At 39.9% G+C, this 12,276-nt stretch overlaps 1 protein-coding gene across 10 annotated transcripts in view; it reads left to right on the top strand.

Moving 5' to 3' along the window:
• ABCB11 (ATP binding cassette subfamily B member 11) overlaps window positions 1-12,276 on the top strand; it is a 59,466-nt gene that overhangs the window by 26,090 nt on the left and 21,100 nt on the right. For all 10 annotated transcript variants that reach the window (XM_051787355.1, XM_051787354.1, XM_051787348.1 and 7 more), the window contains 8 exons: window positions 326-373; window positions 464-512; window positions 2,398-2,639; window positions 4,745-4,832; window positions 5,722-5,855; window positions 7,679-7,850; window positions 9,575-9,699; window positions 10,421-10,595. In XM_051787355.1, the coding sequence (XP_051643315.1) occupies window positions 326-373; window positions 464-512; window positions 2,398-2,639; window positions 4,745-4,832; window positions 5,722-5,855; window positions 7,679-7,850; window positions 9,575-9,699; window positions 10,421-10,595 (1,033 nt within the window). The remainder of the gene's footprint in view (window positions 1-325; window positions 374-463; window positions 513-2,397; window positions 2,640-4,744; window positions 4,833-5,721; window positions 5,856-7,678; window positions 7,851-9,574; window positions 9,700-10,420; window positions 10,596-12,276) is intronic.

Here is a 12,276-nt window from a genome sequence, read left to right as displayed (position 1 = left end):
TCCTTTTGATTTAACTGATTATACAAAATGTGAGCACCGAGGAAAAAAATCAACCCAACTATGATAGGATAAGAGATTCTATTGCACTATGGCAATATGAACATACAGGACTTTTGTCTCTCTTAAAGAAAGGATTAGCCAACAATTTGGATGGTAGATTTTTCTCTCACTGACCTCAGAGAACCCACATTAAAGCAACAGTATTTTGAGGAACTGTTTATAAAACAAAGTATAAACCTGGGGAAAATGTCTCAACAAAATGTAATTTCAGAGAAGTAACCAAGAGACTAAAAGTAATAATGTAAAATCTTATCCTTTTTGCCAGGAATTTCTATATATATGAAGAACCTTTTATAGAGAAGAAAAGTGAAAAGTGAGTTAAGTTCAATTCTTTATATTTGCGTATAGAACAAAATATGTTCTAAAATATAAGTTAATAATTTTATGTTTTCTGTTCTGAAAGGTCATCAAAGAAGAAAGAAAACAGTGTTCGTGTTGGCTTCTTTCAGCTGGTAACGAAAGCAATGGCTATAAATATTTGATGTGTATTGTGCTGCAGAATAAGGGACAGTAACCAGTATGGTTGTTTTGGGGAATAGCTGTGACTAAGCCAAACTTTTAAGGATTAAATCTTTTTGCCTGAAATCCTGCCAATAAATTCAATGGGAATTTAATAGAACCCTTTGTCATCTTGTCAGTTTGGTATTGATAATCGATGTTTATGTCAAAATTGCCTATTAAAAACATTATATTAAATCTACAGGTAGATACGTGGAAATGAGGTAAGATGCAAAACAGAGATCTAGGTGACCTTGGTTCATTCTTATTTCTGCCAAAAATTTACTGTGTGATATTTGGCAGATAATTTAGCTCCCTTGTAATTGCTCCATGTGTATTAGAAGATTTGGTAGCTATAGAAACTTGTGGATGCACAATAACATATAGTATGTCTAGCCTTTGATGTAATTCCATAGGGTGCACATATATTTTAAATTTAATGTAGTGAAGAGATGTCCAACCCTGCAGCTGCAGCATGCAGCTAAGAGGTCTTATTACTTCTGTTTTGGTCATAGTCTGGGCAATTAGCCTGTAATGTGTCCAGACTAATATGGTCCTGACTGTAAAACTAGGCTAGTGCAGTTACATTCATTGTACTGTACCTGGCTAAGTATCTCAACTTCTAGTTGGGTGGAGAGAACAGTCTGTCCACAGAGAAGGCTATTCTTTCAAGCAGAGAGGTTTGAATGCCGTAGGCAGTTTTACAGAGATATTTAAAGTGCAGTGGGTTAACACAGTATGTTTGCCTCAGATGTGCTGAGAGACCAGATACCACATATCTGTGCATTTTCTGTGTGGAGTTTTTTTTAAACAAGGGAATTCCTGGATTTCTTATGAGCAAGGTTTGCAGAACAGTGGTAGTGTTACAGGTTTGGTTTTTTGGTGGTTTTTTTTTTTTTTTTTTTGAAAGACCTTTTATTTATTTCTCTTTTGTGTTAACTGCTTTTCACTGTATCTTGTCTTTGCCCTAAGGTCCCTTTTCCATATGTGCTTCAAATTTCCACCCTTTCTTCTCTTAGATACATTGTAGCACCTAGAGAACCTGGATAGGTTCTTCAATAGGCTATGATTTCTCTTTACTCTCCTATTTCAAAATGTACAGCATTTGAAACTGATATTCTGTATGGACAGTTTAAACTATATATTTGTGCCTGACTTCAACCAGAGAATCAAACTTCAAAAAATCATGAAAAAGGTAACTTAAATCACTGTATCTTTGCCAAGTGACCAGCTACACGTGGGCACACTCTTAGCCCATAGCAAATGTAAGGTAATAGGATTTAGCTCAGTCTCTTTTTTTGCTGCATACTATGTCATATTTCTGTACATTTCTCCCAGATTAAAAGCCAATGCATAACTGCCTGGCTCAGCCAACAGGCTTTAGAATATTAACTATGAGAACTTGCTCTCGGATGTTTAGTTGAATTTTCACCAAAGCACCTCAGACTTTTGAGAAACTCTAACTCTGTTTGGAGGCTCTGCATAATGCCCCAAGGCTTTCTCCTCCCTTCCCTCTCCCTCTATGAATTATAGTTACTATTCTTAATCTCTTAGCTAATTTCTGCAATGATGGTAATGTGGAACAATACTGAGCTCTTAATGTTACATGATAATACATTCATTCACATGTTAAAATGGAGCTCAATAATTTATGAGGCTGTAATCACAGATGCGATTAGATTAGATTGGAGAGATTTGTCTTCTTTTTGTGTTGAAGATAATTCTGAAGTTTAAAGAGAATGTTTTTTTATCTGATCCACCTAATTAATGATTTATCAGTAAACAAGCAGTATGAAGACTGCCTCTCAGCAGAGACCATATTTTTTCTTCTCTCTTTAGTTTCGATTTGCTTCATCTACCGAGATTTTAATGATGGTCGTTGGTAGTTTCTGTGCTATTGTTCATGGAATAGCCCAACCAGCTGTGTTGCTTGTGTTTGGTGCAATGGCAGACACATTTATTGAGTATGACATTGAAATGCAAGAGCTTAAAGACCCAAACAAGACATGTGTAAATAACACCATAGTGTGGATTAATGGTACTATTCATCAGAATGAAAAGAATGTCACAGTAAGATGTGGGTAAGTAATGAATGTATTTGTTTCTTTTCCATTGTTATTATAGTTTGTCAGAGAATGCCTTGCTACTGAGGGTCCTGTTCAGCCTTTAAATCTTACATTTTCTATTCATAAGGCAAAAAAGGGGCATGGTTCTTATTACAGAGCCCTATTACTGAGCTGGAGATATTATCTAGAGGGACAGAAGGTCAGCTTGGGTCTTGATCTTTCAGCTACAGATGTCAGCAAGAATATTCTTTGATTATGATTGTTCTGATAACAGATATACATATTATATATCTGAATTCATTAATCTATTTTACTGATTACACTATAGATAATAATGACTTCTGGTCATTCTGGTTAGGACTATAGGTTAGGACCTATAATGCCTGATGACTTCTGAGCAAGTTAGTTAACTCTTGTCATTGAGAGAAATGAGCATTTCTAGAATACAATTCATTAGCTTATGGTGGATTTCTGAGGCAGGTCAGATGAACCACCATATAAGACAGCCTGTTTCTTTCCATGAACTATAATAAATGGAGTCTAGATGATTCATTCAGATACACATCTGTCAAAGCCAAGTTTGACCCTGTAACCTCTCCTAAAAGTCATTTTTCAGTGCATCATTCCAAGAGTTTTCTAATCTTTGAGTCACACTTAATTAGATATTTAATTAGAATTAAAAGTCACTTTCTAAAGGTCTTTGAAATTCACAGCACATGGAAGTGATTCACATACCTAGATAGAGGTGACTGGGGCCAAATTACTTGCTCCAATCTGTCCAAGCCCTTCTCCACAGAGCAGCTCTCAATCCAGCCCCAGCCCCACGTGTATTTATGCTTGAGATTGCCCTCTCACATTTGGCCTTGTTGAACTTCATGAGGTTCCCACGGTCCCACCTCTCAAGCCTGTCAAGGTCCATCTGGATGGCATCCCTTCCCTCCTGTATGTCCATCACACCCCACAGCTTGGTGTCACCAGGAAACTTGCTGAAGGTGCCCTCAATCCCACTGTCCATGTCACTGACAAAGATCTGAAGCAGCCCTGGTCCCAATACCAACCCCTAAGGAATGCCACTCATCACAGGTCTCCACTTTGACATTGAGCTGTTGACTGCAGCTCTTTGAGTGTGACCATCCAGCCAATTACTCATCCACCAAGTGGTCTATCTGCGTTCTCTCCAGCTTAGAGACAAGGGGGTCATGTGGGATAGCATCAAATGCTTTGCACAAGTCTGGGTAGATGATGTCAGTCTCTCTTCCCTCAGCCACCAAAGCTGTAACCCTATCATAGAAGGCCACCAAATCTGTCAGGCAGGAGTTGCCCTTAGTGAAGACATGTTGGCTGTCACCAGCCACCTCCTTATTTATCATGTGCCTTGGCACAATTTCTAGGAGGATCTGTTTCATGATCTTGATTAAACATGAAAAATCGTACTGGATATCTGTGTCAGGCAGCTGAGTTGCTTCCATGATTGTTTTTTGCAAGAGATCAAGTCAGATTCATAGTGTTCCCTTTTGGCTTAAAAGTTCTGTGTGCGAAATTTTGGGTAAATGGAGTAGAATTTGCTGTCTGCAGGATGTTTTTAAAAATTTGTCTAAAAGAATAACCTAAATGCAAAAGCAGCAATTCAATGCCCTTCACTGATATTATGAGTAATTTAACACTCCTACTTGAGTAACAAAAACAAATAATCATTTCAGATTAGAAACTTATATTTGAAGTAATATTTGAATTGACTTTAGCAGCCCTCATTTCTCCCCATGTTGAAATCTGAGTGTTATTAGCTGGTATAATGGCACAAAGCAAGCACATTCAACATCTAATGAAAACTTGTTTTGCAGTTTTTCTCTGAAACCCCTGCTCACCTGTGCTCTTTTGGAGCATGCAGTCTGGGGGGTTTCCCAGAGACTGCAGGACGGCAGAGCATTTTCTGGTCCCTGCCAGCTCTCTGGCCCTGTGCAACAGGCAGAGCAAGGAATCCAGCCCCTGATAGGGATAGCCTCTGTTAGCAAAACAAGTTGATTTGCTGGCTGACCTGACTCTAACCTGAGGGCACACCAGACTAGAAATCAAATTTAAAACAGTATTGCTAACTTTTTTTTCCCTCCTTTTTTTTTCAGGCTGCTGGATATTGAACAAGAAATGACCAGATTTGCAGGATACTATGCAGGAATTGGTTGTGCCATACTCGTGTTAGGATACCTCCAAGTCAGTATTCTTTTTTCTATTTTGATTTCAAAGTTTAAATCACTAAATAATGAAGTTTATGTTAATTATATTCCTTTTAACTGCTAGCTACCTATTTGAGCAGAACAGATGCTTTCAGTTCACATTCTATCATCTGAAATATGTTAGCTCTGTCAGTCTGAGAGCTCCTTGGATTAGTGCTTGCATACCTTTGCAAAAGGATAAGTTTTACCCACACCACAAGCAATACTTGCTCAAGTGTGGCTGCTATGGAATCCACATACCCTCCTACAACAGCAGCTGAAGGGCATGCAGATTCCAAGCAGGCATCTCAACTGTATTGAGCCCTGTGTTTCTATAATAGAGATGTTACAGAGCAATACTTGTGTAAAACGTGTTGGAGAAGAATCACACCCTATGTGTTCTGTAGTAATGGTTCAGTCCTTATGACTGAGATGAGTCACAAGCTCAGACGACTCCTGCATAGGGTCCCCTGCTTTGGAAGCTTTTTATAATAACAAAAATCACTTGTCATTCTCCTTCCTGAGAACTATTCCAGAGTTTTGCTGAGGTAGGATGGCTGCCATCCCTGTACTACTTGCAGTTGTAGATGGAAAAAAGTTTGTCCATATGACATTCACATAACAGCATAAATAATTTACCTTGCCTCTTCTCTCATCTTACTAGAACTGTGACAAATGCTTGATCCACAGGCTATATAAAATTGCTGGATTATTTAAAGATCAAAACAACTAGCATGTCTATGTAGCCAGAATGTATTTTACCTGAATAGTAATTTTATCAATAGCCAAATTGCTCTATCCCATTTTATCCAAATTGCATTTTCCCATTTGTTGGGAGTAAAAGGACTTTTTACTGCATTTTATCAACCACTTTATGCTTTTCCCAGATCTGCTTTTGGGTTATGTCTGCAGCTCGTCAGATACAGAAAATCAGGAAAGCTTATTTCAGGAAAATAATGCGAATGGATATAGGCTGGTTTGACTGTACATCTGTAGGAGAACTGAACACCCGAATTTCTGAGTAAGTAATCTAGAAAAAAAATGTATGCTATAGAAAACATTTTGTAATTCCTTCCAAACACCACAGAGTGCCAAAAATCAGGCATTTGACAAACAACTTTTAATACAAATACAGCTATGTTCCTGGGAGTAGCAACCAGATGGATTATCTCCCCCGTCTTTGAACTGAGTGCCATAACTGTTAAGCCACAATTATTTCCCTTTTGTGCCTTGTCTGTCAGTAAATGTGGGGGGGGGGTGGTTGGATGGGTTTTGGGGTAGGGTTTTTTTTTCCTGTTTGTCTTCTCCTGCCTTCTCCTTCTGTGCCCAGTCCTTTCAGAATGTTCTATAATTTGGCTGTCAGTGCACACTCCCTGAGTCTGAAGACAGTGATCTGAACCCTCTCTCACTTCTCAGAAAGGAAAATCACATTAGAGGCATGACTTTGCTTTTGTTGGATTTTAAAAGGAAAGAGTGAGCCTTGCTTAATCTTCTGCTAAAGAAGATACAAGCTCTTACCTTTAGATATGGACACAAGGCAGTTAGAGAAACCATCTCATCCTGGGTAAACATTTAGCCCTGAAAAAAACAGAGTTTAAGGCTTGCTCCTTAGTAGTTCCTGTTTACAGGCTGCAGGCAGGGTGGATATGCTGACTGCAGATGGCTCTTCTCAGTTGTGCCTGCGTAATAGTCACATTTGCAGAAGATTTTTCTGTAGCTGAAGGGGATTTTATTTGCCTTTACTCACCGGTATATATTACTTTCTGTGGTGTTCTTTTCATGAAGAATAAATGGCAAGCTTATGTTGCTGTGAAGAATCTCTTCGGAAAAAGTAGGAACTAAGCATGTATTTGTCTAATAAATAACGCAGTTCCCTTGGTTTTGAACAACATTGTCCTGTGACCTGCAGAAAGCTTCTTGACTGCAAAACCATTTGCCAGAAGAAATACAAACATGATTCTTCTACTCAACACTCTTACATTTTTCAACAGAGGACTGTAATTTCACTTGATGTATCAATGAGCTTACAACTTTGCACTTTAAATCTCAGTAGTACTGAGCTACTGTTTATTCCAGGAGTTCCTAGTTCTTCTAATCTCAGAGATGAGGTAGTAGCCAAGAGTGTTTTGCTTGAATACATTTTTTCTGTGTTGGCAAAGCCTAAGAGAGAACAAATGAACTCTGCAGCTGCCTAGGAGTTGAATGATACCAACTGCTGCACCACTATCCTCCATGTGATAGAACTGTCATGTTTTCCCACTGCCTCCAGTGTTAAAGTAGCCCTCCTTGATTTTCCCACTCTCTCATTTAGAGAATAAACTACCTTAGAGAATGGAGGGAGGAACTGGGAGGTGGTGGAAGGTGTAACTAGAAGAGAGTTAGAACCCTCTTCCCCTTTCCTGTCCCCTTGGCAAGGTGGTAGGGTACATTCTCAGTGCCCCATGATGTGAGGAATGCTATATCAGCTATGCTGTTTTTCCATTATCAGACAGCTGCATCCAACTGGGATGTCTCTGCCCTGTCCTTCGAATCAGTGTGGGCAGAGTAGTAAGAGCCAGCCAGTAGTAAGAGCCAGTGAATAAGTCAGCTGTTGGGGCAACTTTTCTTGGGAAAGGATGCCATCACCTCTGCAGTATTCATGTCTAAAAGCCTTCTGCCATTGCAAAGGCTTTCTCACTGTAGCCCAGGGTCTTTGTAAGGGTTGATGGTGAAAGAATAGGGATGAGGAAGGGCCTTCTCCAGGGAAAAGCAACTAAGCCAAATGCAGCCAGGACCTGTAACACAAACAAAAGGTATGCTCCCCAATTGTCTGTTGATTTTTGTTGTTGTTTCATTTTTTTCCAGTGATGTTAACAAAATTAATGAGGCTATTGCTGACCAAGCAGCAATCTTTATCCAGCGCATAACCACTTTTGTGTGTGGATTCCTACTGGGATTTGTCAGTGGCTGGAAATTGACCTTGGTTATCATTGCAGTCAGCCCTTTGCTTGGGCTTGGAGCGGCTATCTATGGCTTGGTAAGTGAATTGGGAAAGGTTCATTTTGAGGAATAATAGGCAGGGAAGATCATGCCATGGAGCTGTGAGGATTGGTAAAGTCTATTACACCCCTTTAAAGTCAAGAGAGGCAGATTATGGTCACAGCAGCACTGGACAGGAGGGGAAGGAAAGGGTGTGTGGAGGGGAGGTGGGCTTTGCTCCCACTGTTGTTTTCCCAGAATGACATATCCTGCTTCTAAGATGGGAGTATAAGCACACCTTCTTGTGGGTCCTGTGGATAGATATTATCATTGCTGAGATCAGAACCTGGCCTTTACCTTCTCTCTATTACTGCACACCTGGTTTAGATGGTTACAAGACATGGGACTTAATTTCTCTATGTAAATTGGCAGCTTTTGAGAACAATCAAGTTTCAGAAACCTAAAATAGTTGAAAATAACTGCTCAAAATTACCTCAAGCTGTCCTTGCTCCTGGAAGCTGCTGCACCTTCTCCCTGTTGTTCCTGTTCTGCTTCTCCATCCACTTCCTACAAACTTCCTGTTACTGTGCAGAAAAAGGACAGGGAAAAGGGAAACTGCCCTCTCACCTCCTCTACCACACCCATCAGGGCTGGATAGTTCCTGCTCCTCCTTTGCATTCTTGTTGGGCTCAGCCCTCTGGGAATCTAATTTCTTTCGCTTCAGGAAGAGCTTGTATCATTTTTCTATCAAACCTCTAATATAACCTTGACTAATGTCTTGTCTTCCAGCTCTCCTTTAGCGTCTTGTGCTGGCTGCAAGTAGATGACATGAATAATGACTCAGTGTGAAGTGGGAGAGCAGAATCCTGGCAGGGAATGAAAAAAAAAAACCAAATGCTTTTCCTTCATTTGCAATACCTTTCCGAGCTCATTCCCCTTTATGTCTGTAATTTTCCCCCTTTCCACTGTTAATTCTCTGTACCCATCTCTTTCCTTTCACAGACCTACTGTTAAGTGTTTCTTCCTTACCAGCCTTTCCAGACCAAGTCTTTGTTTTTTACCATGATGAAAACAGACCCAAGGTTAATCTAGACTGGTTTCTTATCTCCAAAAGTGGCTAATAGATGCATGGAGTAGGGTATTGGAAGAGGGAAAGTAAATAATGACACTTTACACTTTCTAATGTTATCTCATTCTCAAGCCAATGTGGTGTCTTTGTGTAGAATTGTACATGACTACATTTTCATCCATTTTTTTGAGTTTAAGTAAGCTTTTGGCATCCAGTGTGCTCTGGGCTGCTGTGCAGGAGCCTGCTTGCTGTCAGCCCGAGAAACAAAGCACAGTTTTGGGCAACATCTGTTTCCATCTTCCCCCATCACTACAGTTACCTCTTCTTTCTGAAGCTAGGGTCTGCCACAGTGGCTGAAGGGCCACTTAAGCTCCCCCTTCCTCCCCCTATGCACAAACCCTGAGTCTGCAATCTGCTTAAGCACAGTTAGCAGCAGAGAGAGAGGCAGGGAGGGAAAGCAGGTGTTGCCAGCTGCTTTTTCTAGCTACCTGGGGCAGAGAGCTGTTGCAAAACCTATGCTACAAAGGTATGTGCCCTAGTACTAGAAGACACGAGTGTTCGAGTGTGCAGCGTGCCTAATAAAAGCCTGCTTGGAGTGCAGGAGGTGACCTTGTGCAGAGCAGACAGCACAGTGTGACAGCCACCATTGCTTATCACTGACCTTCTCTGTACCTGCAGTTCAGGTGTAACCAGCACTTCTCATGCTTTTGTAGGCTGTGGCAAAACTAACAGGACGAGAATTAAAGGCTTATGCAAAAGCTGGAGCTGTGGCTGATGAAGTGCTCTCATCCATCAGAACAGTGGCTGCTTTTGGTGGGGAGAAGAAAGAAGTTGAAAGGTTTGTTTGAACAAACTGCAAGATCTCTGATGTTTTTCTCCTGAAGTAATGAAATGCTGTAATGCATGTCAGATTCACGCCCATTATATTCTCTATATTCTACAGCTATGGCTATCTGTTAGCTTTGAGATGCATATGCATGTTATGTTTCAGAAATTTAGGTTTCAAGTAACATTTGAAAGATTAGTTTTATAACTCAGTTTATCCATGAAATAAAACTTCAGCAATGCTCCCTTCAATTCATTCCTACTTGTAGGAACATACTGTCAAATTTTCCCCTAAACATTGCCTGATATATCACTTTCACAGCACATCTGAAAAATTTAGGTACTTCCAAGCTAAGTAAGAGAACTAGTTTCAGCAAGACATGATTTGATGATGTTAAACTGTGAATTTCTCTTAAATTCTGTGAAAGCATAACATGACTGTAGGATGTGCTCTGAAGTGTTGGCTGAATTGTCAAATCAGCTCCAAATCCCCTGGTGAGGTATCTGCAATGAGTGTGGCTTTTCTTGTGCTTGTTACACTTAGAACATAGAAGGATTTCATGATTTGGGAGCATTGCTGGTTTCAGCTGTGATCTCACTTCAGACTGATTCTGTATCAACCTTATGTGTACACTCTGCTGTCACCAAAGATGCCTCATTTTGTTGGTCTTTGCTCATTTTGAAATTTCTGTCAAATTGATTTAATTCCCTTTTGTTTTTCTCTCTTTCTACAGATATGATAAGAATCTGGTGTTTGCTCAGCACTGGGGAATTCGAAAAGGAATAATAATGGGATTATTCACTGGTTATATGTGGTGTATAATTTTCCTAAGTTATGCATTAGCCTTTTGGTATGGTTCTAAACTTGTCCTTGAAGAAGAAGAGTATTCACCTGGCACTCTTCTGCAGGTACCCATTTTAGCTTGATGCAACTTTTCTGGACTGTTCTTTAAAACAGTAATTCTGAAACACGTATTCGTAGTGTTCTGGTATCTGGTGACTCAGTGGTAACAAACACTATGTATGTCTTCTAGAGATCATTACTCAATATACGTATGAAAGTATATGACACAATTGGATAAGATTTAAAAAAAAATCCATGTTTATTTCAAAGATTTTAAATACTACCTATTGTAATCAGAATAATGCTTTCATTTGAGAGCCCGCTACACAATTGTCAGAGGCCTGAAACTAGCTTTTCCATTTTCTGAGTCAGCATGTGTCTTCTGGGATGATGGCTTCTCTGAAGAACTTTGTAATAAAAACCCCTTTGTGATAAAGAGAAACCTAAGCAAAGAAAGTTTTGTCAAATCTAACCTCTCTCTCTTGAACACTTTCTGTTCCTTTGAAAAAAAAATTTCTGTTGCTTTGTTGTTACAAAGGACATGTAAACATGTATGTGGATAACAACACACATGGCTGTGGCTCCTGCAGTGTATGTAAAAAACCATGGCACTTGTGCATCCATTTCTGCACAGCAGATGCTCTAGACACTGATGGCCTAAATGCAACAAAACCAACATCCACAGATATTTTAGTTATTTGCTTTGAGCTAGGACTGCCCAAATGGCAGACTCTAGTCTAAACCCAGAGCAAACTTTTCCCAAACTTTGGTAAGTCCTGGGTATTCCGATGAGACATCTATTTTCACTCCTTCTCTGCCTCTTGTGCAGCTCTCAACCACCAGCAGCATGCAGTGCAAAGCTTCCTGCTAAGAGTTTGGCGAATTACTCTGCAAACATTGTTAACTTGAGTAATTCTGTTCAAGCAGGATGTCCCTCACAGGAAATTGTTTGCACCTGCTCTTGACGTGAGTAGTTGATACGAGGTAGTGCTGTGAAAAACAAAGTGAGCAATTTCCTTGTCTTGCACATGATAACTGGTGTTCAGTGCTCCCAAATGACAAATGGCAAACGGTGGGGAGCTACCCTGTAGCTGAAAAATTGTAGCTGTCAATGGAGAGACTCTCCCTTCTGCTCCCCTTCCTCTGAGTTTCCAGCAATCTTTTTTCTATTTGATGTTTTCTACCATACACTCCTAGTCTGATAGGGTGCAGGAGGGAAGGATTTATAGATACAAAACATATAAATATGCTTTTCCTGATTTCTCAAAAAGTGTTGTCCACCAGCCATACTGCATTCAGATACACTAAGCATTGCCTTCCTTTCCTCTTCTGTCAGATGTACAGAACCTGCTCCCTTATGTTCATGATGGACTCTGACATGCATAAAACCTGCTTGCTTTGGGACTCATTCACACAAAAAAATTACTTAGTAGTAAAGCTGAGTATGAATTTATGGCGTAATCTATACATCCCAGTGTAGATATTTGCAGTACACAGTGTACAATAGAGTCCTCCACTTTAGCTATGGGGTTATCCTCAGTAAACAGGAGAACTGAGTCCTGTGTACTGCTATTTCTTTCTCAGCAGTAGTGTTTCCTTATACACTTTGCCCCATTTATCCTGACTACCGTTTGTGTTGCATCCTAAAGGCCAGCTGAGTCCTTGATTGCTTCTTAGCAGAATTCCCAGGTCAAACTAGAGCAAAGGATTGCATATTATACATTACATTACATATTTCCTAATGTT

This window comes from Manacus candei, unplaced genomic scaffold (genome assembly GCF_025592945.1).
Source record: "Manacus candei isolate 608988 ecotype Guabito, Panama unplaced genomic scaffold, ASM2559294v1 h1tg000023l, whole genome shotgun sequence".
Classification (NCBI taxonomy): Eukaryota; Metazoa; Chordata; class Aves; order Passeriformes; family Pipridae; genus Manacus; species Manacus candei.
Note: the sequence above shows the minus strand (reverse complement) of the source record. Positions and strands in the feature narration are given on the sequence as shown.